Source organism: Nyctereutes procyonoides, unplaced genomic scaffold (assembly GCF_905146905.1).
Source record: "Nyctereutes procyonoides isolate TBG_1078 unplaced genomic scaffold, NYPRO_anot_genome, whole genome shotgun sequence".
NCBI lineage: Eukaryota > Metazoa > Chordata > Mammalia > Carnivora > Canidae > Nyctereutes > Nyctereutes procyonoides.
The window spans coordinates 80,764,115-80,789,096 of record NW_026575125.1 but is presented as its reverse complement, the minus strand read 5'-3'; the positions used below and the strand labels follow the sequence as shown (position 1 = coordinate 80,789,096).

Here is a 24,982-nt window from a genome sequence, read left to right as displayed (position 1 = left end):
AAGGTATTGTACCCTTCTGATGTACACAAGGTAACTCCAAAATTCAGATGAGAATATGCACTGAATTAAAGCCTCAGGCTGATTCAACTATCTACTTTTGTTGAAAATTCAGCCTTATTTCCAAGCCAAAGGAGTTGAATGAAGTCTGCAAGCTGTAATCTCAGCACAGCCTAACCTTCAGAACAAAGCCAGTGCAATAATGTTGAGTTCCTGCTGTGGCAGGATTAGGCTGTATTGTTTGGAGACCCCAGGTGTCTCTGGAGGAACTTGCTGAGCAATAGGCACACAGTAGGTGCTCAATAAATACTTGTCAGATTGAATGGAAGGTAATTTGGCAGCTGGACCCCCACATAGCGCATTCTGGAATGGGATGTCACTAGAGCCTACCCTCACTGTCTCTGTCAGAGAAAGAAGCAAGGAGGGGGCTCCCCGCAAGTAAATACTCTGTGGGTTGCGTGGGATGGCTTCAGACACAACTATGGTCTTCTAGTAAATAAGTAGGCATGCCTGTAATGCGCATTTGGTGTTTTTGTCTTCTATTTAGTGCCCTGGTAGCAGCACCAAACAATGCCTGTAGGGGTCATGACAGATCAAAGAAATGGGAGAAATCTGAGATGGGGAATTGGGAGTGGATGAGTGAGGGAAGAGCTGATGGAAGACAGGAAGGAAAAGAGACTAAGAAGGAGAGAAAGAATGGAGTTAAATACATAGAGGACATTTGGGCATTAAGAATTTTAACCAGCATTGCAAGGCTGAGGAAGAGAGAGTGACACAGAAACAGACAACCCAAGAAAGACAGAGGGACAGATCAAAATTACAACATATATTCTTGAAAGAATCTTTGGCAGTGTAAGTTTTAAAGCTGCTGACTTTACTATGTAAGGGAAACAAAGACCGAAAGATACAGAAAGAATATGCATAGATGCAGACAAGACAGCCCAGCCATTAGGGGCAGCATCTTTGTGCTTTATAAAACTTGCAGAATATTGAATGTTAGGAAGACATCTAGTCCAACTCTTGTTTTACAGATGAGATAAGTGAGGCTCAAGATTTGCCCAAGTCCTACAGCTACTTAGTAGTTCCAGGAATTCACTTCAGGTCTTTTGAATATTGACTCCTACACACAGCTAAATTACAATTTATAATAACAATTTCCTTTTTCTGCCCATCCATGCTTTGGAGGACTTGAAGCTCCTGGTAATCACAATAAAAACCGTGCTATATTCTCTCTTTCTCCCTCTCCCTCTCTCTCTTTCTGTGGTCCTATTCTTGTTGCCAACTTAATCTTATGGTTATTGTGTGGCTACTTCCAGTTTGAAAGCTTGGAGTAGTTGCCTGGTATTAATGCTAGAATGTTGAGGACAGCAGATGCAGATCGTCAAGTACTTAGCTTCCTGTCAAGAAGACTCATCTATAAAAGATAAACACAATGCCCAGCTTCCCAGAGTTCCATTTAATTCACAGGTTGGCAACTTGCAAACTTAAGAAACTCTGGTCTTGGAGTGGGGAAAGGATAGGGTGTGTGTGTGTGGACCATATCTGTCTCTTGCTCTGTCTCTCCTTTTTTTAAATTTTTTTATTTATGATAGTCAGAGAGAGAGAGAGAGAGAGAGAGAGAGAGAGGCAGAGACACAGGCAGAGGGAGAAGCAGGCTCCATGCACCGGGAGCCTGACGTGGGATTCGATCCTGGGTCTCCAGGATCGCGCCCTGGGACAAAGGCAGGCACCAAACCGCTGTGCCACCCAGGGATTCCCTCTGTCTCTCCTTCATATTGTTGCATTTCACGCTCCAAATTGCAATGGCAGTCTGGATGCTCAATGCATTCTTCACACACTGCAGCCAGAAGGAGTTTTCTCAACTGCAAATCTGATCATGTTAGAGCTGTGCCAAAATTCACTGAATGGCTTCCCATTGCTCCTAGGATAAAGTTCAAATTCCTTTACAAGGCTTATGAGCCCTGTGTGGGTTAGGTCTGGTGGACCTCTTGTACTTAATCACTCCCCCTCTATCTCTGGGCTCTAGCAGGGCTGAACTCCTTCCAGTTGTTTATTTACCCCAGGCTCTCTCTTACTCCTGGACCTTCACACATGCTTTGCCCATTCCTTGGGATACTCTTCTCTTCCCCCTCTGTTATACACTCCTCTGAGTCTGGCTAGATTCTACTCTGTCTTTGGGACTCACCTTAAATACCACTGATTCAAGAGACTTGTCATGGCCCCCCATGCTCAGCTAAGTTTCCCTCTTTATGATTCTTAGGGCTTTGAACTTTGTTGTAATACCATATTTTGCTGTATTACCTGTTTTTTTTTAAAAAGATTTTATTTCTTAGAGAGAGAGAGAGAGAGAGAACATAGTAGGCAGAGGCAGAGGGAGAAGCAGGCTAAGCAGGGAGCCAGATGCAGGGCTCCATTGCAAGACCCTGGATCATGACCTAAACCAAAAGCAGACACTTAACTGATTGAGCCACCCAGGCGCCCCTGGTATTACGTATTTAATTAGCTGTCTTCTCTCCCAACTTAACCTATAAGCTCTGCGAAGGCAAGAAACAGGTTTGCTTCCCTTTCACTCTATACCTGGCAGAATAAATGTTTGTTGAATTGGTGAACGGATGAAATAAAGTTAAATAAAGATACTTGCTGCTTCCTCCTTAGATGACAGGGCTAATAGAATCTTTTAACTGGGAGGCTCTTGCAAATCTGTGGGCTCAACTTCTGTCTCCTGACTTTCAGCTCTTTGTTCTTTTGCACTTCACCATACTGGCTCTCCACAGTTGAGTTTTATCACCACAGCAAGGCTCAGAGTTAGTACTGGCATCAGCAGATGCAAAACAAGCCAAAGTAATTTTTCTAGTTTTCCTGAGAGTTCAAGTCTAATGGTAGGTAGTGACTCTTACTTGGCTCTGGAGTGGGGATGGGGAAATGGGGGTGGGTTGTAAGTGTATTCATTACTGTCCACTTTCAATTATATAAGTATAGTGCAGATAAAGCCTCATTTTAGCCATTAACAACATACATGTAAGTGCTCTTTGAAAATACTATTTGGTAATGATTGTATTTAATCATCCAGCTTTTTACTGGAGAATTTTGTCCTCTTTTCCCTTCTTCTGCTTTTAAATGAGTAGGAGAGAGGATAGCAGAAGAAACAGCTGCATTTTTCTTGCTCTGAGATAACCTCTCTGCCCTCCCTTCCAGACTGTATCAGAAATGTATTCCTGAAATCCCAGTCAGAAATGCATTCCTTTTACCAAAGTAACATTCAATCTCTTTGGGTCTTATTTGCAAATATAAGTCCTCCTAGGCAAGAAGACATAAAGGCAAAAACCACTATAGTAAGTATGTCAGAGACTTTCATGGGGGCAGGAAAGTGGGGGTGTATGGGTATGACAAAGGCTGGGGACATCTGGAGGACAAAGAGAGAAGATGAGTACATGATTGGAGGTGAGGCTAGAGTTCCCCATTCCACTATTTTGATCAGAATTGGCTCAAAATAGGAATTTCCAGGGTGAGTATTTCTTTCCTGGGTTTCACTAACACACCAAAATAATTACTGACCTCTCCATCCTCCTTCCTGCTTTGCAGGAGCTTGTTCCCTGGGCTCCCTTCCCAATACCCCAAAGTTAACAAGGTGAAGAGTTAGCCGGCACTTTCACACACACCCCCACCTGCAGCAGACACTCTTCTCCAGCCTTCCTTTCTGGAGTTCAACCCTGGTTTACTCCAAACCTTTTCCCTCCAAGGAGCACATTGAGTCCATCCCCAGCACTGTCACTACCTTCTCCATCATAGCCTTCCTGTGTCTCTGGTTCCCTGTCCAGCTGCTGCCCCCATCCCCACTTAGGCCCCTTTCACTTCCCCTCCAGCTCTTACTGTAATAACTTCCTAGCCAGTCTCCCTGACTCCAGCCTCTTTCCTTCAATCCAGCCTGTGCAGGTTGCCAGATTAATCTTCGGAACACAGCTTTCATCAAATCCCTCTCCAGCTCCCACACCCCTACTGCCTTTTGTATTCACTCCAAATGCCTTCATTTGGCTCTCAGGGCCTCTCACCTTCTGCCCTCATTCTTCTAGCAACCCTCCCTCCCCCACTTCATCAACCCCATTTCTCATTTCTCATTATTCCTTAACAGAGCCCTTCTCTTTAGCCAAACTAATCTGCTTACCCCGACCCCCATCTGCAATTTGCTCCTTTCTACTTCTTGTTCTTTTGCACGTACTGTTCTTTCTCCCTGTAAAGCCCTTAACCTATCAGCTCTAGGAAACTACATCCTTGACCTTTTTAACAAGCTCCTTTAAGATTTAACTTTTCCAGGAAGCCTTCCTGGATTAATTTGATCAGCTCAGTTTTCTCTCCCTCTCTCTCTCTCTCTCAGTTTGAGCATCATGGAATTGTCAATATTCAATCATTTTTGACTCACAGAAATGGCAATTTCATACGATTCTGTGTAAAGTGCTCCCTCCAACTTTTGACTATTCCATTTACATCACTAACGTTTTATTTATTTATTTATTTATTTATTTATTTATTTATTTATGAGAGTGAAGCATATGATATGAGGGAGGGGCAGAGGAAGAGAGAGAATCTCAAGCAGATTCCACGCAGAACACACAGTCTGACAGTGGGGCTCCATCTCACGACCCTGGGATCTTGACCTGTGCCAAAACCAAGAGTCGGATGCTTAACTGACTGAGCCACCCAGTTGCCCCATTGTGTATTTCTTTATATATTTCTTAAGTGGCCCTGACGTGTATTGCAGTTAGGGATTCACATGTCTGTGTTGCCCACTGCTCTGTGAACTCTACAAGGGCAGAGGCAAGGTCTAATTCATCTCTGGCGCCATTCTCCTGAACCTAGTGCCTGGTACATAATAGACCCTCAATAAATATTTGTAGAACTAACTTGAAGGAATTGTTGCATCTTTTTGCTCTGTGAGGAATAGAGGAGGCCTGGAGATCCTCTAATCCTCTTAGAGAAGACCTGGAGAAAGCAACTTGTGAATCCCTGAGCCCTGGCACAATCAAATTACCAGACACATATAGATCTTAGCAAATAGCAAATCCATGGCAACCAGAGTGGCTGTGCACTTGCCTTTCCCTGGAAGCCTGCCAATTGCTACTTGCAGGCTCAAGAGAGCAAGAAAGCAAGTGCCAGATAGTTTTTCTACTTTGAGCTTTTCTGCCTTGCCCCACACCTCCACTATATCTGCTTGCATGATCCTGGAGTGGGGAGAGTTGGTATGCTTTTTCTGTGTGCAATTTCTTAGATTCATAGCTTTGGACCCCGGGGGGCACGCACATGCCAGTCTGTCTAATAAAAATGTAAAGCAGTCAATGAAACAGCACCCTTGGAACCTTTCAGGGCATTGCAAATGCTGTCAGTTAATCCTCTCTGCATTCACTACACAATGCTTTCTTTTCAGAGTTGCTATGGACGGCCCCTGAACTGTTGAGAGCCCCAAAGGGCAGCAGGTTAGGTTATTTTGCAGGAGATGTCTATAGCTTTGCCATCATCATGCAAGAAGTGATGGTCCGGGGCACCCCATTCTGCATGATGGATCTGCCTGCCAAAGGTAAGTGGGAAGTGAGTAAAGGCCACCAGGGGCCCACCATCACCCAGATCATCAGCCTAACCCAGGCTGTTGTAATTTGCCAGAAGAGTGAATGCAGTTATGTGCTTGTGCTAACTGCCTACTAGTCTGCAAATAGCCTGTGTTATGAGCAGGTGGGACTTAAAGCCAAACAGATTTGGAAGAAGTTCCCCAACCCAAGAAGCTGGCCCTTTCCAAATTGTGACATAAGCCAAGGACCTCCTACAGGACCTATGTTGGCTTTTTTTTTTTTTTTAGCAGCCTCCTCTACTTTGGGACAGTTTCTGCTAGGTATCTCAGTACCCTTCATGATGCTCCTGGATGGCAAGGTCTTCCATACTTTCCCTGTGACATGGCTTAGGCTTTTATCCTCATCTTTAACCAAAATGGTTGCTGCCTGTCAGGCACAATACATAAATGAATGGTAAAATCACTGGGCAAAAGTTTGAGGGAAAACAGGATATTTGCATATCCTGAGAGTATGAACCCACTGCATACTTAGTAATTACAAATGGAAAAATATTAAGTTTACTAGTGGAGAATGATCTTGCAGATACCACCTTTACCAAATGATCAAGGCACGTTGACATCATGTACCCCCTGATGCAGTGCACTGACAAGGGCACAATATCACCTTGTGGAATTTTTGCAAAAAAATGCATAACAAGCAACCCAGGAGAAAACATCAAACACACCCCAAATGAGAGACATTCTACAAAATAATTGGCCAGTACTCATCAAAAGTATCAAAGTCATAAAAGACAGGCAGAATGAGGAACCATCACAGACTGAAGCTGACTGAGACACAATAACTAAATACAATACGGGATCTTGAGTTGGATTGTGGGACAGAAAAGGGATATTAGGGATGAAATTGATTAAATTCAAATAAAGACTAGAACAGTAGTAATAGTAATGTACCAATATTAATTTCCTTTATACTATGGTTATATTAACATTAGAGGAAGCTGAGTGAAGGGTATACAGGCAATTATTATACTAGTTTGATAACTTTTCTGGAGTCTAAATTTGTGTCAAAGGAAAAACATATAAAATGTAGACAAAACAAAACAAAACAAAAAAAAAAAAACAAAATACTTAGCTATTCTTTGCCCCACTCAGAGTCCCATATCATTCCTCTACTCAAAACTCCCTAACTGTTCCCCATCACTTGTCAAATGAAGCCCAGATTCCTCACATGACATACAAGGCTTTTTGAAATCTGGCCCCTAGCCACCTCTCTAAGCTTATCTTCTGTCATTCCCTACACTCCAGCTACCTGTGTGCTTTCAAGAGAGCTTCTCACAGTCCCTGGAATGCCCCTACCTTCTCTCCACTTTGCCCCATCCAATTTTTGTCACCTCCTCTGGAAACCTTCTCTGACCTCTTCAGTGTGGGCCAGGTGCCCCCTCTGTGCTTATCTGTGTATAATGTCTGCTAAAATGCTTATACTGTTGGTCATTGTTGTGCTTGCCTCGGCAGCACATATATTGTTGGTCATTGTTTAGCTCTTCAATTGGACTATAACCTCCTCAAGGGCACGAATTATACTGGGCTTAAGCAGAGAGGTAACCCATTCAGCTCAATGGTGTTCTGGTAAAAGGCTAAGGACTCCCTTTACTGGAGAGTGAATGAAGGCAGTCACACTCCAAGGGACTGGTTTGCACGCAATCTATTACACTGAGAGTTGGGCGCTCCAATGGAGAAGCCATTACCGATATAGGCCAACCTGGGTTAAAGGAGCAGGAGTGTAATGTCACAAGGGACTGAGAAGTCAGAGGCAGAAACCTTCCCTTTCATGGAGGCAAGGGAACACTCACTATGGTATAAAGCAGCACAGTTGGAGTGTTACAGCCAATGCAGAGGTGGGCAGGACACACCAGTGGGGCAAGCAAGGTTTGGTGCCTGTTGGAGTTGAGGCTATGGGGAGGAGGTTAGGGATAAGAAATGAGCTGAAGAGATAGGGCTTGGATTTTACCCTATGTGTTATGAGAAGTCGTGAATGGGCTTTTAAGCAAGAAAGTGACATGGCTAAATTTGTGTTTTAAGAATGTTTTGCAGAGGGATCCCTGGGTGGTGCAGCGGTTTAGCGCCTGCCTTTGGCCCAGGGCGCGATCCTGGAGACCCGGGATCGAATCCCACGTCGGGCTCCCGGTGCATGGAGCCTGCTTCTCCCTCTGCCTGTGTCTCTGCCTCTCTCTCTCATTCTGTGTGACTATCATAAATAAATAAAAATTAAAAAAAGATTAAAAAAAAAGAATGTTTTGCAGAAGGCTAGACTGGAAGCAGAGAGAACAGTTTGAGGTCTGCTGTGGGTTGCTGAGGACATTGAAGGCTAACTGTTTTCTCCTACTTCCAGGGAGTTTTCACTCTTGTTCAGTCTGCCTAATCTTGACCTCTCAGTCACTAGCGGCTTTTGGGTCTGAATAGGCAGTTTTGGAACTCCCAGTTGAAGTTTGAGGCATTTAGAAACAGGACTACATAGTAGATTGAGACTGCCTGGGGTCAAATTCAAATTCTGTCACTTGTTAGCCATATGACTTTGAGCAATTTACTTTCTCTCTGTCCCTCATTTTCACCTCCTGTAAAATAAAAATAAGAGTTCCTACCTCATCTGTTTGTAGTGAGAATCTAATGAAAGAATCCATTCAAAGTCATTAGCCCATAGTCTGATACATAGTAAATGTTTCACTGAAAGTGGAGTTCAAGGACAAGCAGCCAGGGGGATCTAGATGAGGTGTTGAACTATTTATTGGAGTTCTTAATCCTCTTTCCTAGGGGCCAGGCAGGGCTCACAACATGGATCTGGCTGGGCCTGGGCCTGGGCCTTCAGGGAAGGCTAAGTGGGTCTACTGTGGGGATTGGAAACTTTATTTATTTTTTAAAGATTTTATTTATCCATTCATGAGAGAGACACACACACACAGAGGCAGAGATACAGGCAGAGGAAATAGCAGGCCCCATACAGGGAGCCCGACCTGGGACTTGATCCTGGGACTCCAGGATCATGCCCTGGGCTGAAGGCAGCGCTAAATTGCTGAGCCACCCGGCGGACTGCCTGGCATTGGAAACTTTAAATGATTTGGGTGTAAGCGAAGGAAGCCAGATCATTGGAGGTGTAGTGTTAGAACTGACATCAGATAGGCCACAACTAAAACCTAAAACCTAAAAGCAGGTTAAAGCTGAGCCTAAATGATACCAATAGCCCAGTTGATCAATTTTTTGCCCCCTCCTCGCTTGACTAATATTTCCTTTGCTCAGATACAATTTATATGCAAGCCATCTAAGGAGAAAGCAAAGGAGATGGCTTTTCTGTGAATCTTTTCCTAATTAACCTCTTTCTTTGCTAAACCTCAATGATCTTTGCCAAATCTTGGTGTTCTTTCTGGGGTTTTATGAAACTTTCCCTTCTTACTTCTGTACAGAAATCATAGACAGACTTAAGAAGCCTCCGCCTGTGTACAGACCAGTGGTTCCTCCTGAATATGCCCCTCCAGAATATCTCCAGCTGATGAAGCAGTGCTGGGCTGAACCTGCAGAACAGCGACCAACTTTTGATGAAATATTTAATCGGGTAAGGACTCTGTGAATCTTAGCACTGCCCAGAAGTCATCCTAAAGCCAGCTTACCCAAAACTAACTCCTTGGGTTCTCATCATATTGTGAAAGGAAACCCTTTCAAGAGAAAAAAATATCACTCCTCTTGGGGAAGAAGCATTGGGGTGGTTGCTTAGAGGCCTTTGATAGTGGAATATCCCTGGTACATCCTCCAAGAGTGCAATGGTTGGTTTTAATGTTCTTCTGTATATGTTCCGGACCATCCACACACAGTCTGACCTAACCAACCTTTCAGAAATAGAATTGAACTATTGGGTATTTGCAAGGTAATGGCATTGAGACTGTTAAAAGATGGGTATCATAGAATAGATGTAGGTCCTCATAGAGCCACATTTGCTTTGAAGATCCCAGAAAGTTCTGATGAGTATACCATCAAAGTGATGCTAGGTGGTTTTGAGGGGTCAAGAAAGGTAGTGTTTGAAAGAATGCTCATGATGGAAGAAAGTGAAAATGGGAGTACAAAAGCAGATTTTTAAGATTCCTAGGGAACTACTTGAGGCAACAGAGTGCAAGAAAAATGGTAACCTCTCTACTTATGAGACTGAATTTCTATAGAGGCTGATTCTTTCCCTAGAGTTGGAGAATAAATAGGAGAAATGAGGAAAGGACAGAGAGAGCACTGCTGAGGGGAACTAGGGTACAGTTCCTATATTGGAACATGCAGCTTATGGTTGTGTTGAAACTACGAGATACTGAAACTGAGGGTGATTTCTGTGAGTGCTGTGTGAGCTCTGGTGGAGAGAGTTTTGAGCCTGGCTGGAGTACAGCACTGAGATGCTTTGTGAGTGGCAGGTATCTGAGGCAGAAAAAAAGAAAGAGTTGGATTGAAAGCCCGAGGGGCCCTGCATATGAAGTCATCCATGTCCCCAGCTAACAATACCTCCATTAGTCTGGCTGGGTTTCTTGAGGACACTCAGGCAGGTGTTCAATAGTATGGAAAAGGCAAAGGACCATGAAGGTCACATTTCTGAAAACTTACCATGAGGCAAGAGAAAAAGCATTTGCCCTTGTGTTGATGCTAGAGATGTTATTTCAGAAGGCAGCAGGGAAGCTGGTGATAGATAGAAGGAGTACACATCATACGGCCTTCAAACAAGTTACTGGTGGGGCTGCCATCACTGAAATGCTTCAATGGAAGTTGAGACCATCTGAAAGACCAGGATAGCCTGCCAACTCCTGCAGCTAATAAAACTTAAATAGGAAGAGAAGGAGAAGGAGGCTCCCTGGGTTAGGCAATAGGGGAGCCTTCAACATCTGAGCAGGCTACTGAGATTACCTGTAGGACCTTTGTAGACCTGTAGATGTGGACCAGGCTCAGAAAGAAACTCCCTAGTATCAGCTTTGGGGCATTGAGTACTAAGGGGAGCATGTGTGGCCCAGCTGCGTAGGAGGGTTCATTGAGACAAATTCCTAGATGTCTGCTCAGAAAAACTACCACCAGTCTTTTCATTGTTGTAAACATGGCCTTGTGCATGCTGAACACATCAGCAAGGAGGAGCTACCCCCAAGTGATTCCAATGCTATGCCAAGCTCCCTGCCTCTGTAGATGGACAGGGTTTCTGGAGGGCACATTAAAAATCCATGGCATGCAGCCACATCTAAAGGATCAGGGCATATAATGGAGCAAGACAGTTAGTTGAATTTTTACATGACCCTAACTGACATGAAGGGTAGATGCTAGGGCACATCATTATTCCTGGCCCCCATGGTAAGATGGTAAGAAATAGGGGTAGATCTTATCATGTGGTTCTTGGGTCATATTTAAGAGGTCAGGGAACCAACCACTGTCCAAGAACTGGTAACACAGTGATATTAGAAGTAAGGATGATTTAGTAGGTTGATTATCCAGAATGGTAAAATAGTACTCCCTGACTTCTTTCCCCTTATCCCACTCACAAATGGCCTGGGCTCAAGATGAGATCCTATTGACTTTGAAGTGGTTACTACTCATGTGACAGCATCTGAGAGCTGGAGAATTCTTCCCAGAAGACCTTTGCTCAGACTTCAAAGAGCCAGAAGGGTGGTGGGAAGAAGTACTCAGGGAAAATGAGCCTGTGAATGGGTCAGGGTAACAATGAGTTTGAGTGGTGAATTTTCCTATTTATACCTAGGTTTACTTCTTGTGCAATGGCATTTTAGAGGAAGAGATTTGTGATAAGGGGTCCTACTCTATCATCTCTGAGTTTGAAGAGTGAAAACTCCTTCCCTCCTTTTTCTGTTTTACTTCCAGTTTAAAACTTTCAATAAAGGGAAGAAGACCAATATCATTGATTCCATGCTTCGGATGTTGGAGCAATATTCTAGCAACTTGGAAGATTTGATCCAGGAACGGACTGAAGAGCTGGAAATTGAAAAACAGAAAACGGAAAAGCTTCTAACACAGATGCTACCACCGTATGTGTGAACACCTGAGGAGTGTGAATCCTTGTAACAGTGTGTTCTATTAAAAATAGAAAAAAAATTGCCCATCAACTAACTGCTCCCTCCCCCTGTCCAGAACCCTCTCTACTCCCAGTAGGCTTGAGTCACACCTTCAAATCAAAGATGAATTGGAAACCAAGGGAGTAGAGCACACCTTCCTAATTTCCCACTACCTGTGGAGCATACTGGTCATTTAAGTTTTTGGTGCTGCAGTTTTTCTATGTGTCACTTCATGACTTTGCTTGGAAGCTGACCAATTAAAAGGAAGCAGTTCTTTGAGCTCCTAGAGGAGAGTAGAAGAGTTGTTTTTCTATGTTTTTCCTTCCTTAGTTCAAAGCCTTACCTGTTGATACTATTTCCAAAATTTCCAAGGCACCTGATTATGTTGTAACATGATCTTCTAGGAGATAATTGAGGAAACTGATCTCATGCAAAGCAATAACCTGGGAACATTCCTTGAGTGAAGGGACAACTGAGGAAAAAGGTTAGCTGAAAAATCTCAACAAAAACACAGACCATGGCTGTCTGTTCAATGCTGTATCCCTGTATCTGGCACAATGCCTGGCACATTATAAGCACTCAAAATATATTTATAGACTAAATGAAAGAATTAATGTTTTCATCCAGATGACATTCTTCCTCATCATTTACTTGGCAGTGATTTTGGAGAAATTGTGTTCTAGCAGATGTGTGTGTGGCATGCAGGAAGCCTTGTGTCCTCTGAGGAATAGCTGTGTCTGTTTTTCAGATCAGTTGCTGAATCCCTCAAAAAGGGCTGCACAGTTGAACCTGAGGGCTTTGACTTGGTCACTTTGTACTTCAGTGACATTGTGGGCTTTACCACCATCTCAGCCATGAGTGAGCCCATTGAGGTGGTGGATCTTCTCAATGACCTGTATACACTCTTTGATGCCATCATTGGCAGTCATGATGTCTACAAGGTAAGTTACTCAGCAGAGAAATATATTCTAGAGAGGAATTTTTACATAAGGCTCTTCTTTATATATTCCAAAATTAAAATGGAATTTTACTGAATGTTGTTATGAAAGGAGATTTATTTATTTATTTATTTATTTTCGTTTCAGATGTAGAGTTCAATATTCATCAGTTGTGTATAACATCCAGTGCTCATCACATCACGTGCCTTCCTTAATGGTCAACATCCAATTACCCTGTCCCCCTGGCCCACCTCCCCTCCAGCAACCCTCAGTTTGTTTCCTATAGTAAAGCATCTCTCATAGTTTGTCTCCCTTTCTGATTAATGAAGTAAAATTTAAATAATATACCCCTTCCATTGGTATATTATTAGAAGTGAAGGCCAGATAGAATGCATAAAATTTCACACTTTACAAAATAACAGGATGAACTCAGGAAGAGATTGCTAGTCAGATTTCTCTTGAGCTGTTTTCTAGAACTGAGACTAAGAAGAGGTTGGAACCAAAAGGGTTATTGCACTTCAGTGGCTAAGTAGCCACAGTAACCACGTCATGCTAGGTACTGAAGGGGAGACAGAAGAAGCATTGGTGCATTACCTGCAGTTGGTGAGTGCTACAGAGTTCATCTTGGTAAAACTTGTGTAGGTCTAATAGTTGCTGTTAAAATTTGCTTTGGTCCCTTAAGTACCATTTTTATACAGGAGGGAACTCTGGCATTACATACATCAAAGAACTATTAGACCTGAGGCTCTTTGGGATTGCTACAGGGTAACCAAGAGCTCACCTAGTGGACTGAGGTCTAAAGAAGTCATTAACTATGAGGTTCAACCCCCTGCTCCCACCTTCCTCCCATCCCTCCAGCTGTCAATTTCCACTCTTCTTATCAAGGTTGCAGAAGATGAGCAGAGAACAGATGACCACATTCACTCATTTGAGTGCCATGCTTCCTTACCCTTGATTTCTTATGTGTCTTATCTCTAGGCAGAAAATGATTAAAAATCTTATAGCTGTGCAAGGCCATTTCCACGTTATCTGCAACATGGATACTTGTCTTATTAATGGAGAGATATGCCCCAGGCATCCCAAACTTTAGACAGCTCCTTTATCCCAGGAACCAAGGTAGAAGTGGGGAATGAGTACCTCTATTCACTGGATCCTTCACAGTAGTCTGAAATGTTCTCTCAAATCACACACAGGGCAGTGTGTTTATCTCAGATTAGACAGGGCCCTTTCAGGTCAGGTAGAAAGCCTCAGGGATAGGCCAAGCCAGCTAAATAGGGCTCGGAAATAGACATCATACCTGTCAATCACCAGGAGCTGCAAACTAATGAAGAAGCACACATGAAGACCACATGGAGGAAAAATCCATGGAATCAGACTACCTGTCTTAACTTGTTGAACTCAAGCAGCCTGAAGAGAAAAACAAATCACTGAAAGCTGATTCAGTTGAAACTAAAATCAAAGATGATTCAGTGTGGGCAATAACACAGCCACTGGTTTAATCAGTGCAGCTGATACTGTTCAGACAATTGTTGGAAGTCTTAGGGATGAGGCCATAAGATATTTTGGTACTTCATGGCTGCAGTAGGGAGTCAGTGGACTGTTTCCAGGATAGAGCACAGCTATACAAATACAAAAATGAAATCTATTTTTTCAGTCCTGTTTATTAAAAACAACAGTGCAAAGGAAATAAAATTGAACCAGCAGTGAGTCACCAAACCCATTTGTGTTTTCATTTTCTTTACTTGTAAAATTGGAATCACCTCCCCTGGCACTTGATAATCTGAAATGGAAGTGAGAAGGTTACTGCAGAATTATGAAGCTGGTGATTTGTTTTCAATTTCCATTCCCCTGCCACCACCCAATATCCACCAGACCCCTTTCTATACCTCCTCTGCCCTTTCCGTGTCCTTCTGCTGGCTCATGCCACTCAGAGTCCCCTATAGCAGTTCCATACCAAGGCTAGGCACTGCCCATGCTCCCTACCTTCTAATCTCCTCATCCATATCTGTGGGGACTCCTGTGTGACTGACTCATTTTGGGCAAATGTCAACGACTATTCTTTAATAATAGCCAGTCTGTGACTCTCTCCCTCCCATATAATATTTCCCTTGTACCTGTTGCCTTCCTCGGTGCAGGCTGGCATGCATATTTGAGGGCAGGGATCCCTTTCTCCAATTGCACCAGGTAAGGGAGGCCCTGTATGGAAGTATGGTGAGGTGCAAAGTCCCATGGATTGAAAGCAACGTTGTTACTGGCTATATAGAAAGTTATGATGAGAGGCCTATTGCTGATCACTAAACTTTCTCTGGAGTGGAGTCATAGCCATCATCCCAGAGCTTGTGTCAAGACATATCAGTTTGGTGATGATGATGATAGCTTGTACTTATCCACCATGCAGGCTTTAGGTGCTTTGGCATATATTAAGTTATTTAGTCCTTAGGAAACTGTAAGGTAGATACTGTGATTATCCCTATTTAAAAAAAAAGGATACTAAAGCCCCGAGAAGTTAAGTGACTTGGCAAAGCCACACAGTTTGTAAACAGTGCAGCTGGGATTCTAACCAGTATGATATCAGAATTTCGTGGTCTGAACTATTGCACTGTTAGTGCAGTTTTCTAGAAGAACATGGATTTTAAGTGGATCCAACCTTGGTACTAGCTGAGTCTGACTGGCACATTTCATGGAAGTCCTTCCAGCTTACTTGTCTTTTGGATTTACTCAAAAAGCTTCAACTTAGTAGTTACCTAAAAGAGTAAGCACACTTCTTTTGGGAAGATGAGGAATCCAGATTTCCCTTTCTTTACAGGTGTCTAGCTCAAAGGAGTTGAGGGCAGGTATTGCTGCCCCTTAGAGATGTGGCACTAGGAGACGAGGCAGTAGCTGGTGGAAAAAGATTCAGTTCTCATACCAAAGGGACTACAAAACTAACTCCATTATATTAGCAAGACAAAGCAAAAAGACCCCTCTTTCTTTCCCTTTCTCTATACTTGCCTTAAGGCTGACCTAGCTCATTTACCTAAAGTCTTCTAGAGAAATACTTGCTAGAGGAGCACCATATGCACTTTCTCCTGGGGTGCTCTTCCATGGACATATATGGGTAGTCCCAGAAATCTTCCCTTTCCCTTCCCTCAGGAATTACTTTGGGCCTGATAGTTCTCTAGTGCTCTCCAGGAACCTGTAAAGTAGCTTCATTTAGAATCTGTGAGTGTGGGACCTAAACATTAATATATATATATTATATGTATTATATAATATATATTATGTGTATGTAATATACATATGTAGTTATATACATATGTATATGTATGTAATAGACATATATAATACATATGTATATATGTATTAAATACATGTATATACGTATTTTTGACATAAAGCTCCTTACATGATTCTAAAGTGTAGTTAGACCTTGAACCTCTGACAGTCTCTCTCCATCTTCTTTATTTCACAAGAAATAAGCCTCCCTCATATCCCTTAAACTCTGTAAAACAGACACACACACACACACGTTATTTGCCTACTAATTCTATTTCCCCTGATTCCCAGGTAGAGACCATTGGAGATGCTTACATGGTGGCCTCAGGGCTCCCAAACAGGAATGGAAGTCGGCATGCAGCTGAGATTGCAAACATGTCCCTAGATATCCTGAGCTCCGTGGGTACCTTCAAGATGCGACACATGCCAGAGGTGCCAGTCCGGATTAGAATAGGTCTGCATTCAGGTAACGAAAGGCAGCTAAAGTAAGAAAAGACATGCACATGTACTTCAAGGGAAAATTAGAAAAGGTGGGGGAGGGTAGTTCTTCTCTGATTACTGGCAGCTGGATTATCTAGGCGTCTAGTGCTGCCTAATTTCTTTATACCTACCCAAGGTTTACTCTCTTCCCAGCACCTGTACTAACCCAGGGGGCAGCAGTCCTTGTTCTAGGTACCAAACCCTTTCAATCGACCTTTCTTGTTTGAGACATTTCCTATGTGCCTCAAGGGAAGACTAGAAAAAGGGTAGTGCACCCCTCAATACTTTATGCTTACAACTTCCCTCAACTGGCTTTTATGACATTCTCATCACTCTCTGAATGCTTTTTCTCCATTATACTCACTGGCTCTCTTAGCAACTTCTGCTCTCTAACTGTGGCTGCTCTCCTATTGTCTGCAAAGCTCTGAGTTGTGGTCTCCTTGCTCTCTGCATGTCTTGATTTCTGTTTCTCAACCCACTTCATCCTGGCTTTCATTTTCTACCATTGTCTGATCATCTCTTCTGTTTCTGTCTGCCCCTTAAATATTGATAATCCCCCAAAGTTCTATCATTCATTCACTTTTTTTCTCCCCTCACATACTCTTCTCTGCCATGTCTATGGTTTAACTACCACTTGTATGCTGATGACTTCCAGCCCCACTTCTGCACATGTCTTCTCCCTTAAGCTTCAATCTTGTGTATCAGACTTGCTGCTGAAATTTCCATCTGAATGTTCTATGTGGACCTCAGACTCAAATCTGAAACAGAATTGTTTTCTTCCCACATAAGCTTACTCCTCTTACTGTATTATCCATTTCAGTTGGTGGCACTACCATTTACCTAGTTATTCCAGTTAGTCTTGGGAGTCATCCTCCTTGACTCTTCTCTCACCCTGAATTTCACCATTCAACCATTTACCAAGTCTTAAGCATCTTATCTTCTAAATATTTCTTGAATCTGTCTTGTCTGTATTTGCCTCTCATGATTCAAGTCTAGGCCACCAGCATCTTTTGCCTGGATCACTGCAATAACATCTCCTTGCTTCTACTCTTGCTTCTTTCTATTGATCCTTCTTATAGTCAACAGCATAATCTGTTTATAGTCTCTCCTTCATTAGACTTTAGGTTTCTTAATTCTTTGGGGGGGATGGTGCCCAAGTGGCTTAATCACTTGAGCATCCAACTCTTGGTTTTGGCTCAAGTCATGATTTCAGGGTTGTGGAATTCACACTCAGCAGGGAGTTTGCTTGAGATTCTCTCTCCTTCTCTCTCTCCCCCTACTCCCTCACTTGCTTGCACACACTCACTCTCTAAAATAACTAAAAAATATTTTTTAAAAGTTAAAAAAAAATTTAAGTAGGCCCATGTAAGCCTTGAACTCATGACCCTGAGATCAAGAGTCGCATGCTCTACTGACTGAGACAGCTGAATGCCCCTTTTAAAAAATTTCTTAAGTGGGTTGCCTGGGTGGCTCAGTGGCTGAGCATCTGCCTTAGGCTCAGGGCATGATTTCATGGTCCTGGGATTGAGTCCCACATTGGGTTTCCTGTGGGGAGCCTCCTTCTCCCTCTACCTGTGTCACTGTCTTGCTCTCTCTGTGTCTTTCACGAATGAATAAATAAAATCTTTAAAAAAAAACAAATAAAAAATTTAAAAGTAATCTCTACATCTAAAATGGGACTTGAACTCACAACCCCAAGATCAGGAGTCACTTGCTTTACCAAACAAGCCAGCCAGACACCCTTAGACTATAAGCTTCTTGATGACAGGAACCTTATCTTTTTCTTAAAAAATTTTTTTATTGGAGTTCAATTTGCCAACATATAGCATAACACCCAATGCTCATCCCGCCAAGTGCCCCCCTCAGTCCCATCACCCAGTCACCCTAAACCCCTGCCCATCTCCCTTTCCACTACCCCTTGTTCGTTTCCCAGAGTTAGGTGTCTCTCATGTTTTGTCACCCTCACTGGCATTTTCACTCATTTTCTCTCCTTTCCCTTTATTCCCTTTCACTAATTTTTATATTCCCCAAATGAAAAGGGGCCATATAAAAAAATAAAAAAAAGAAAAGGGGCCATATAATGTTTGTCCTTCTCCAATTGACTTACTTCCCTCAGCATAATACCCTCCAGTTCCATCCATGTTGAAGCAAATGGTGGGTATTTGTCATTTCTAATGGCTGAGTAATATTCCTTTGTATACATAGACCACATCTTCTTTATCCATTCATCTTTCGATGGACACCGAGGCTTCTTCCACAGTTTGGCTATTGTGGACATTGCTGCTATAAACATTGGGATGCAGGTGTTCTGGCGTTTCATTGCATCTGTATCTTTTTTTAAATAATAAATTTATTTTTTATTGGTGTTCAATTTGCCAACATACAGAATTACACCCAGTGCTCATCCCGTCAAGTGCCCCCCTCAGTGCCCGTCACCCATTCACCCCCACCCCCCGCCCTTCTCCCCTTCCACCAACCCTAGTTCGTTTCCCAGAGTTAGGAGTCTTCATGTTCTGTCTCCCTTTCTGATATTTCCTACCCATTTCTTCTCCTTCCCTTCTATTCCCTTTCACTATTATTTATATTCCCCAAATGAATGAGACCATATAATGTTTGTCTTTCTCTGATTGACTTATTTCACTCAGCATAATACTCTCCAGTTCCATCCACATTGAAGCAAATGGTGGGTATTCGTCATTTCTAATGGCTGAGTAATATTCCATTGTATACATAGACCACATCTTCTTTATCCATTCATCTTTCGATGGACACCAAGGCTCCTTCCACAGTTTGGCTATTGTGGATATTGCTGCTATAAACATCGGGGTGCAGGTGTCCCAGCGTTTCATTGCATCTGCATCTTTGGGGTAAATCCCCAGCAGTGCAATTGCTGGGTCATAGGGCAGGCTTATTTTTAACTCTTTGAGGAACCTCCACGCAGTTTTCCAGAGTGGCTGTACCAGTTCACATTCCCACCAACAGTGCAGGAGGGTTCCCCTTTCTCCAGTCCTCTCCAACATTTGTTGTTTCCTGTCTTCTTAATTTTCCCCATTCTCACTGGTGTGAGGTGGTATCTCATTGTGGTTTTGATTTGTATTTACCTGATGGCCAGTGATGTGGAGCATTTTCTCATGTGCTTGTTGGCCATGTCTATGTCTTCTTTGGTGAAATTTCTGTTCATGTCTTTTGCCCATTTCATGATTGGATTGTTTGTTTCTTTGCTGTTGAGTTTAATAAGTTCTTTATAGACCTTGGATACTAGCCCTTTATCTGATAGGTCATTTGCAAATATCTTCTCCCATTCTGTAGGTTGTCTTTTAGTTTTGTGGACTGTTTCTTTTGCTGTGCAGAAGCTTTTTTTATCTTGATGAAGTCCCAATAGTTCATTTTTGCTTCTGTTTCTCTTGCCTTCATGGATGTATCTTGCAAGAAGTTGCCATGGCCAAGTTCAAAAAGGGTGTTGCCTGTGTTCTCTTCTAGGATTTTGATGGATTCTGTCTCATATTTAGATCTTTCATCCATTTTGAGTTTATCTTGTGTATGGTGTAAGAGAATGGTCGAGTTTCATTCTTCTGAATGTGGATACCCAATTTTCCCAGCACCATTTATTGAAGAGACTGTCTTTTTGCCAGTGGGTAGTCTTTCCTGCTTTGTCGAATATTAGTTGACCATAAAGCTGAGGGTCCACTTGTGGATTCTCTATTCTGTTCCATTGATCTATGTGTCTGTTTTTGTACCAGTACCACACTGTCTTGATGACCACAGCTTTCTAGTACAACCTGAAATCCGGCATTGTGATGCCCCCAGCTATGGTTTTCTTTTTTAATATTCCCCTGGCTATTCGGGATCTTTTCTGATTCCACACAAATCTTAAGATGATTTGTTCCAACTCTCTGAAGAAAGTCCATGGTATTTTGATAGGGATTGCATTAAATGTGTAAATTGCCCTGGGGAACATTGACATTTTACAATATTAATTATTCCAATCTATGAGCATGGAATATTTTTCCATCTCTTTGTGTCTTCCTCAATTTCTTTCAGAAGTGTTCTTTACTTTTTAGGGTATAGATCCCTTGCCTCTTTGGTTAGGTTTATTCCTAGGTATCTTATGCTTTTAGGTGCAGTTGTAAATGGGATTGACTCCTTAATTTCTCTTTCTTCAGTCTCATTGTGAGTGTATAGAAATGCCACTGATTTCTGGGCATTGATTTTGTATCCTGCCAAACCGCCGAATTGCTGTATGAGAGTTCTAGCAATCTTGGGGTGGAGTCTTTTGGGTTTTCTATGTACAGTATCATGTCATCTGTGAAGAGGGAGAGTTTGACTCCTTCTTTGCCAATTTGAATGCCTTTTATTTCTTTTTGTTGCCTGATTGCTGAGGCTAGGACTTCTAGTACTATGTTGAATAGCAGTGGTGAGAGTGGACATCCCTGTTGTGGACAGGAAACTTTTCTTACTCATGTTTGCATCCTGAATGCTTGGCACACAGCAAGTGTTCAGTATTTTTCTTTTAAAGAAAAGTCCTCATCTCCCATTTGTGCTTCAGTTCCACATCTCCAATGCTCTTCAGTATATGTCTTCTTAGATGGTTCACCATTATTTCGAATTCAACATGTCTAAAAGTTCAAGTCACCTTTTTCCACAAACCATAAGCCCACACCAATTTCTTCATGGTTGTTAGCCAATAAATCTGTTGATTCTCCTTTCACAATGTCTCTCTTTCACCTCCCCGTCATCTCCTTCCCAGTACTCACAACCTTATGCTTGCATTATAGCAACAGCCACCTAACAGGTTTCCCTGATTTTACTTTCTCCCCTTTTAACGCATTCTATACACTGATCTGAGAAGAAAAAAGGAAAAAATCATTGTCACATAATTCCCTGCTCAAAATTCTCTAGTGGTTCAAGGTCCTCAATCTTGTGCAGCCCAATATTCAATCTTGACTCCAGTTTCTCCCTAGCCCCTGAACTAGGCTGACTGCTTTCTCTAAGAGCTTCCCAAAATTCCATGCTCAATCTAAACCACAAATCTATGATTCATGTCCCTTTTCTCCTACTCAAATCTTACCCACCCATCAAGATTCAAATAAAATCCCGCCTTCTTCATTCTTCTTGACTGAACCATGTCCTAATAAGCAAACCCTTCCCATTTTCTAAATTATTAAAGCACTTTTGCTATTACCATTTATGTTACTTCAACTATACATTGTCTTGGGTTGTTGCTTAGTTGCTTCTTGTTTAGTAGTCTCTTCTCTTTGACTATAAACTCGTAAAGAACTGAGACCATGTGTTACATTTCTTTTTTATTCCTCATGGTGCCTTAGCTCAGTGCTCAATGAATGCATATGAATGGGTAAGAAATGAATTAGTATGGAAAACGTAAGTTTTGTAGTTCTTTTTTTAAGATTTAATTCATTTATTCATGAGAAACACATAGAGAGAGAGGGAGAGAGAGACAGACTCAGGGACACAGGCAGAGGGAGAGGGAGAAGCGGGCTTCATGCAGGGTGCCTGCCGTGGGACTGTATCCTGGGTCTGCAGGATCAGGCCCTGGGCTGAAGGCGGCGCTAAACTGCTGAGCCACCTGGGCTGCCCGAGTTTTGTAGTTCTTATTTATTTTTATCCTTATAAATTAAAGAAATAACTTTGTTTTAAAGAAATAACTTTTTGAAGCAAAAAACACTTAATTACTTTTTTAAACTCAGGAAATAGCAAAAAGATAATGTTGAACCATTTTAAATAGAAACAAAGCAGAGTCCAGAAATGTAAGGGTGGAGAACTTTCTAGATACTCCTGAATTAGGTTTTCAAAATGGTTTCTGAAATTTTTTTCAAGTAATGTTCACTGTCTGAACACCTAACATGGCCATATTGAAATGTAAGAACAAAATACATTCTAATGGCAAATAGAAAATGTTCTTAAGGGCAGCCTGGGTGGCGGTTTAGCACTGCCTTTGGCCCGGGGTGTGATCCTGGAGACGCGGGATCGAGTCCCATGTCGGGCTCCTTGCATGGATCCTGCTTCTCCCTCTGCCTGTGTCTCTGCCTCTCTCTCTGTCTGTGTGTTTCTGTCATGAATAAATAAATAAAATATTTTTAAAAATTCTTCAATTATCTATGCATATTGCTTGTCCATGTCCCTAACACAAATGATTGAAAATCAATTCTACTTCTTTTCAGATTTTCCAATTGTCTTAGCAATAATTCTCTTGGGAAATTAATAGCCCCATGAGATCCCTCTTTCCAACCCTAAGACATAACAAAGGCTCAGTTTTGTTTTGTTTTTTTAATTGCAACAAACATGCTTGGATCCTGAGTCTCTGCTGAGGCCTTTCTGGTTTGGCTTTTATGCTTATTTGTCCCCATTGACAGATCTAAGCATCTGTCTGTATACCTGTTGACTATAATGCCAACTGACTGCTACTCTACAGGACCAGTTGTTGCTGGAGTGGTGGGCCTTACCATGCCCAGATACTGCCTATTTGGAGACACTGTGAACACAGCTTCTCGGATGGAATCAACAGGGTTACGTGAGTCCCTAAGTGATGGGATGGGATGTTAATCTCCTATCGTTGAAAAAGTGGTTATTCTTCAAGAGAGGGAAGGAGAGCAGAATACCTGATGTTTTAATGTTTTTTGAAAAAGTAAGATAATTTGAGAAGATTAAGATTTTACACACATTTTTTCCTGGTTTCTAATGGCAAGCCAGTAGGGGGTGATGTTGGATTAAACATGTACCTTTCTTGTTACAGAAATGAAGCTGTAGCTAAGTGACACTGAAATAGTCAATTTGATTGAAACAACTAAAGATGTCCTTTGGGTAAAGAAAAAAAAATGGCTAGCCTAGTGGGTTCGGGGAAGACATATTTAGAAAAGAGAAAGTAGGGGACTGGCATTTTTAGTTTTTCAAATAGTTTGTGGAGACACACAGAATCAGCTGCCTCCCACCCAAATGCTGTTTGCTGCTCTAGTCCTCTTTCTGAACTAGTTATGATCCCAAGAGTTCTGGTTTTATCAAATAGCCCCATTGAATTTAGCTAGCAATAATCCCTCAGTCTAAGGAGCTTGGAATTTTGAAATAATTAATTCCAATTTGCCTGTATATAAAACCTTTAGTTTCTATCAAAACAGGCATGGTGTCAAAATACCATTTCTTTCCCCCTTCTTTGAGAATAAAACTGTAAACATTTACGCCATCTGTCTGTTACTGGCACCTCTTTATTGGTTATTTACTGCTGGTACTAAGGCAATGTCAGAATCACAACATACCTTTACCTTTATCATGGTTGAGCAAAAATTTGTTTATACTAATATAGGAAAAGCACAGAAAACAATAATAGGTTCTATACACAGGTTTCATGGGTATTCTATTTAAAATCACTTAAGCTCGTAGAAGCCCTGGCTTTGGCAGCTGCTAGACAAGATAAACTCTTCCCAAACTCCAGCAGTATATGCAGACTAGTCCCTGATGATATGGTGGCCTATATCACAGTGGGTGGTGCTCTGTCTGACCCCACTCCTCATCACTCATGTGCAGAAATGGGCTTGTACAATGGGTCCAGTCTTAGTCAATCTAGCGTGTGCGGCCATGATTAAGGAGGCAGCACGGAACTTAGAAGCTGTTGTCAGAATAAATTTTCTCACATCTGGGAAAGTCTTCGAACTCCACAGACATGGCAGAAGTCATGGAAGTAGTCATCCAGGAACCACTGCATGCATATGACTGCTCTTAAAGTGCACCCAAGATGAAGTGAAATTGATCATGGAATCACAATGCAGATTTGGCACAGCACACTGGACTGATGTAAGCTTGTAGAAGACTGAAGTCATATTCTGGTCTGCACCAGGGAAACTCCACTCACTTCATATTGGAAAGAGAGCTGAGAGCAGAAACTGAATTTTTAGATTTAGGTAGCACCTTGTCCAGTGATCAAGCTAGGAAGAAGAAAAGAGTGAATCATGCACAGCAGTTGTTTGTTAAGTACTGACTATGCAAGGAAGGCATTGTGAGGGAAACAAAAAAGCAGACATATGTGGTCTCAGCACTAAAAGAACTGGTTAGTGTGCTTTTCTGGAAATTAATGACTGGGACCAAAATAGGGCATTAAGCTCCACACCTGACTGAAGATTTGTAGAGGTAGCCTCATGTTGAATATGAGACCAGGATATGTCATAGGTCTATTAAAAATTAATTTCATCAATATCCACTTTATGCCCAGTTGAATTCACTGACTCTGGAATAGAAGTAGCTGGTGACCCAGTTCTGGAGTGATTCTCCTTGCCACACTCCTGAGTGCTAGTTGGAATGAGCTGTCTCTCTCTTTTGACCTGTGTATTCCTCGCTAGTAGGATTATGACTGACCACCAGATGCTAGTGGAATGGTGCACAGGGGGCTGGCTAGGGGCACCTAGATGAACATGTGGCTTTTAGGAACCCTTTCTGAGCAGAGGTTTTGGGTGGCCATGAATTAGTGAGTAAGACACAAATAACAGTACTGAGCTCGAAGGAAAGTTATGTTATTATGTTATGTTATTATCTGCAAGTTGTTATTACGAGAACACATAGAAATTTCTTGAAATTCTTTCCAGCCATGCCTTCCTGCTTAGATTGTTCTTAGCTTCTAAAAGAATTATTTTCTCAAGTATGTGTGGTAATAACTCTTGGACTTGTATTTAAGACTCAACTTG

The 24,982-nt window shown here is 42.1% G+C and overlaps 1 protein-coding gene across 1 annotated transcript in view; it reads left to right on the top strand.

Annotated features, from left to right (window-relative positions):
• GUCY2F (guanylate cyclase 2F, retinal) overlaps positions 1-24,982 on the top strand; it is a 100,397-nt gene that overhangs the window by 64,726 nt on the left and 10,689 nt on the right. The window contains exons 10-15 of the mRNA XM_055337469.1: positions 5,417-5,566; positions 9,010-9,158; positions 11,432-11,595; positions 12,371-12,563; positions 16,107-16,281; positions 22,726-22,824. Coding sequence (XP_055193444.1) covers positions 5,417-5,566; positions 9,010-9,158; positions 11,432-11,595; positions 12,371-12,563; positions 16,107-16,281; positions 22,726-22,824 — 930 coding nt within the window. The remainder of the gene's footprint in view (positions 1-5,416; positions 5,567-9,009; positions 9,159-11,431; positions 11,596-12,370; positions 12,564-16,106; positions 16,282-22,725; positions 22,825-24,982) is intronic.